At 38.1% G+C, this 4743-nt stretch overlaps 1 protein-coding gene across 1 annotated transcript; it reads right to left on the bottom strand.

The window, feature by feature from the left end:
- Positions 1-1025: 1025 nt before the first annotated feature.
- Positions 1026-2174, bottom strand: LOC132708465 (uncharacterized). The gene is made up of 2 exons (XM_060680807.1): positions 2036-2174; positions 1026-1378 (listed from the first exon to the last, which is right to left on the bottom strand). The coding sequence occupies exons 1-2, from the start codon at positions 2079-2081 to the stop codon at positions 1026-1028; spliced, it is 399 nt and encodes a 132-aa protein (XP_060536790.1). The 5' UTR covers positions 2082-2174.
- Positions 2175-4743: the final 2569 nt, after the last annotated feature.

Here is a 4743-nt window from a genome sequence, read left to right as displayed (position 1 = left end):
TTTTTTGTTCTTTCTGGAGGACGAGGTGGGAGAAATCATGTTCTGGAACGACATAACAGTCTACATCGGGAGCAGTATCGAGGTGACCTATTCGAACGAAGAAGAGAGCTGTGAGTTGATACTGAAACGGGATCATGGCGACGAAATTATCCTCGACCGCGATGAAGTAGAAAATCTCATGGACCAGAAACACCGCTTGTACGAAGCATTACGTTGTCTACATATGAGCTAATAAATATTTACTATTGTATCTATAGTTTTTCTTTTATTAAACCGTGATTATTGAGACACTCTGTATAAGTCACTCGACTTGTTTACCGACGACTCGATCCCCCGCGTCACCGCGCCACACCGTCTCCGCGCCGCACCGTCACCGCCCTCTACCGGGGGGGCCTACGACGGTCGGAGCGCGCGACATCTAGCAGCGACGGGCGGAACCGGGGCAAAACAGGACGCTACACAAGCTGGCGACATCTAGCAGCGACGGGCGGAACCGGGGCAAAACAGGACACTACACAAGCTGGGTGGGGGGCGGAGCGCACTCTGGGAGACAGGGGGGACACTAGGACGCCACGCGCGGGGGGCCCCCGCTGCGGGGGGGTTAGGAAATTGAGGTTATGTACGGTTTCTGTTGCTTATATCGGCACTATACATCTACTACGTAGTAGATGTATAGTGCCGATATAAGCAACAGAAACCGTACATAACCTCAATTTCCTAACCCCCCCGCAGCGGGGGCCCCCCGCGCGTGGCGTCCTAGTGTCCCCCCTGTCTACCAGAGTGCGCTCCGCCCCCCACCCAGCTTGTGTAGTGTCCTGTTTTGCCCCGGTTCCGCCCGTCGCTGCTAGATGTCGCCAGCTTGTGTAGCGTCCTGTTTTGCCCCGGTTCCGCCCGTCGCTGCTAGATGTCGCGCGCTCCGACCGTCGTAGGCCCCCCCGGTAGAGGGCGGTGACGGTGCGGCGCGGTGACGCGGTGGATCGGGAGGATAATTAAATAAACTTGAATTTTAATACATTTTATTTTATTTATAAAATTGGTCTGGCGAGGAGTTTCTTCTTCTTTTTATGTCGATTCAGTCGACCATCCCATTGTTCCTGTTCCTTGCGTTGTTCTTCTTCCCGTTCCCGGAGGAAATCTAAATACGAAGTGCACTCCTCGCCGTCCCACTCCGTCGACCACCCACCCGGGTACTCCTGCTGCTCCTTTGTTTCTTTTGATCCACCGGGTTGCTCCTGCTGCTGGTGATGTTCCCTTGTCGTTTCATGTCGTACCGGGAATTCTAACCCCCGGTACTCTTTGTGTGATTTGAATATGTGACGCCCTAAGCGATGCGCCAACATAATATGCGACTTGTCATACGGACAAACCGCGATTTTTTCTAGAACAAAACAAAGTATGATATGTAGCGTTTCCTATAAAACACACATTTTTTTTTTAAACAAAACTTCCAAAAAGGGGGGTTATCAAATAATTTTAAAAATTGTTTTTTAAGTTATACGCGCATACCAAAATTCACGTTTCAATTCACTGTCATTTAAATGTAAGTGTATTATTGTCAAAAGGGCAAACTGCAATTTTTTAGTACAAAAAATAAACAAAAATATGTATATATTTCGCGTTTTCCCCATAAAACGCACATTTTTGAAACAAAACTTTCAGTAATTTTAAAAATTGTTTATTTTTTAAAAGCCAAAATTCCCTATTCACTGTCATTTAAAAGATATTAAAAACGCTCAATTTAATTCGATTATTATTGTCAAAAAGGCAAACTGCAATTTTTTAGTACAAAAAATAAAACATTTTTGAAACAAATTTAAAAATTGTTTATTTTTTAAAAGCCAAAATTCCCTTTTCCATTCACTGTCATTTAAAAGCTATTAAAAACACTCAATTTAAATCGGTTATTATGCAACGTAAAAAAGATGAGTATCATATTTTAAAACAGGTAGAAACTAACCAAAAAAGTGATAACCCAAACTGAAACCCACAAGAAAAGACGCGCACTGTATAAAGGTAATTAAAATATAAAACTTACCAGTTGTAGGGTCGTAGGGAAATGGACATCGCACTTCTCTATTCATTGCACTGAATATAGTCTATAATACACATGCAACGTATTTATACACATGCACTCCCTTCCATGGTTGAATTAAAAGTCGAAAGGTCTTCTACCCACAAGCACCAACGCCGATTTGAATAGACGCGATGTTGTCGCCAGACAACCGTGCAGGTAGGAGTCTCAAGGTCAACACGCTTTCACACGGGAACGCAACCGTTTCGGACGTTGGACGAACGTATGTTGCCGCAAAAGATCAAGGCCAACTTGCTTTCATTTTTTACAATCTCCGTATGGGATGTGGAATTTCAAAACGCGCCGAGTCTAAATGTCAAGTTGTTTTGCTTGTTGAGAATAATAATTAATTGCCCCCTTTATATTTGCTCCGTGGGATTAACGTAATGGGAAAAATTTGTTGCAACGCATGTGGAGGTGTCTTCGTTTGTTAACTTTTAGAAAGTATTCTCGCACCGTATAAATACATCTCATTTTTCTCTGTTTTGTCAGTAGTTGTTTTTGGTATTATTCGTGCAACGTGGAAGCTAACTTAGTGGTTTGGTGTTCGTACAAAAAATCAGTAAGTACCTTTTTTATTGTCTTATTTTAATTCTTTAACATTTGTTATTATTTTATAAAGGTCCTAAAGATCATCTTAGTACTCTCAACCCGTAACCGCAAATAGAATAGCAGCAATCTTAAGCGTAAGTTTTTTTTATTTTTTTAATTTTGAGATAAAATAATTAATAATAATTTATAGATGGACTTAAGTCAACTGAATCAAACCTGTCTTGCAGAAGGTGATTTTGAGCAGCCGATTGTCAAACTGCATGAATTGCCGATAGGCGTTCCGTTTAAAATTACTAGAGCCAAAATTGTTAATACAAAATTTGGCAATTCCGTGTTGCTGCAATTAGAAAATTCCGTAGTATTTCTTCCTACTCGCGTGACAGAAGCTTTCCGTCCGAGACTAGAACACTTTGCGTCGGGGCAGTACAAACTGGTCTACGAGGGATCCAAAGATATTGGAAAGCCCAACTCTTTAAAGAAATTCAAAATAATTCAAAATTAATCAACATATTATACAGGGTAAGTCTTATTTACTGTTATATATTTAATAAACCACGATGCGCGTAAAGCAGATCATTCATAGAGCGCAAATCTTAATTTTAACCTTACAAAAATTAAAAAAGCATATTTCCGACAAGTTCACTCTTAGAGATAGTGATGTGTGGCTTAGGAGACTAAATAAAAATATTGAATCTTGCAACCAAATCGTTTCTAACGAAAAGGATTTATCTATTGGGTTAAAAAGAAAATTACAAACTACAATTCAACATCTGAAAGCTATTAGAAAAATTATTCTTAATTATCAACATAAGCATTTTGGATTGGGATTACAAAGTAGTAGCCGCGAGACAAACACAAATGAAATGGTTGTATGGGAATCGGTAGCGTCGTGTTTCCAGGGAAGAGTTCAGACCGGTGTCATAATTAATTTACTTCATAAAGATTTAATTCAATTTTTAAACGATTCTCGTCCAATATTTCAACAAAAAATTAGTCAAATTTTAAAGAAATTTTTATTGCTGAAAGTAAATACCACATTTTGCGGTGAATTTATTAAGGCAAAAAATGATGTCCAAGGCGAAGTTGATGTTAAATATCTGAGTACCGGAAATGCTGTAGTTGATTTAGGAACAGAATTGAATGATTGGTTTGTTGAAAATGTGCAAGATAAAATTTTAAATCAAATGTCAGAGTTTCAGGAACGTGATTCCGGGTGGGCTTTAAATAATATTATTTATTTAGAGATTAACATTAATAAATTTGAAATGGGTAACGGGTCATCCTTCGTTGAGTTGCCTAAAGAAATTGCGAATAAAAGGGCTTGTATTAACATTAGAAATGACGATCAAGCGTGTTTTTATTGGTCAGTTGTATGCGGACTCTTTCCAGCACGTTTTCGTCAGTATTTACCCTCTTCATATCCATACTACAAAAGTGTTTTGAAAACTGAAAATTTACAAACACCTATGGAAATGAATAAAATAAGCAAATTTGAAAAAGACAATGATATTTCCATCAATGTTTATATCTTAGAGCTTAATAAAAATGAAAAAACTAGTTTTTATTCCGTGTTACCTGCACGATTAACAAAAGAAAAACGCGAAAAACATTCAAATTTGTTGTTAATACAAAATAAATATTATCCAAAAGTTAATGATTTTGATCCTGATCCGCAAGATAATGATTATGAAGAAATAAAATATCACTATTGTTACATTAAAAATTTGTCTCGATTAGTTTCCTCACAGCTCAGTAAATATAATCACAAGAAATACATTTGCGATAGGTGTTTGAATTATTTCAATAACGAAACTCGTCTACATGACCATGAAACAATATGTTCCAGTTTCAATGAGTATAAAGTGTCTTTTCCCAAATATGATTACGTTGAATTTCGAAACCATATATATAAACAAAGGACTCCGTTTGTAATTTACGCCGATTTTGAGAGTCAATTGAGAAAAGTAAATTTGAAAATTTCAGATAAAACCTCGAAATACCAAAAGCACGAAGCTTACAGTGCTGCATATTACTTTAAATGTTCTTATGATGATTCAATATCATTTTTCAAAAGTTATCGTGGTCTAGATTGTATTGATTGGTTCGTGGAGGAAATATCT

Source organism: Cylas formicarius, unplaced genomic scaffold, assembly GCF_029955315.1.
Source record: "Cylas formicarius isolate icCylForm1 unplaced genomic scaffold, icCylForm1.1 PGA_scaffold_115__1_contigs__length_19061, whole genome shotgun sequence".
Taxonomy (NCBI): Eukaryota; Metazoa; Arthropoda; class Insecta; order Coleoptera; family Brentidae; genus Cylas; species Cylas formicarius.
Note: the sequence above shows the minus strand (reverse complement) of the source record. Positions and strands in the feature narration are given on the sequence as shown.

Bases quoted from the DNA above. Each gene is read 5' to 3' on its own strand.
- LOC132708465 (XM_060680807.1), bottom strand. From the start codon at position 2,081: ATGAATAGAGAAGTGCGATGTCCATTTCCCTACGACCCTACAACTG. The intron at 1,379-2,035 runs GTAAGTTTTATA...GTTTTGTTCTAG, and splicing joins TCCCTACGACCCTACAACTG to AAAAAATCGCGGTTTGTCCG.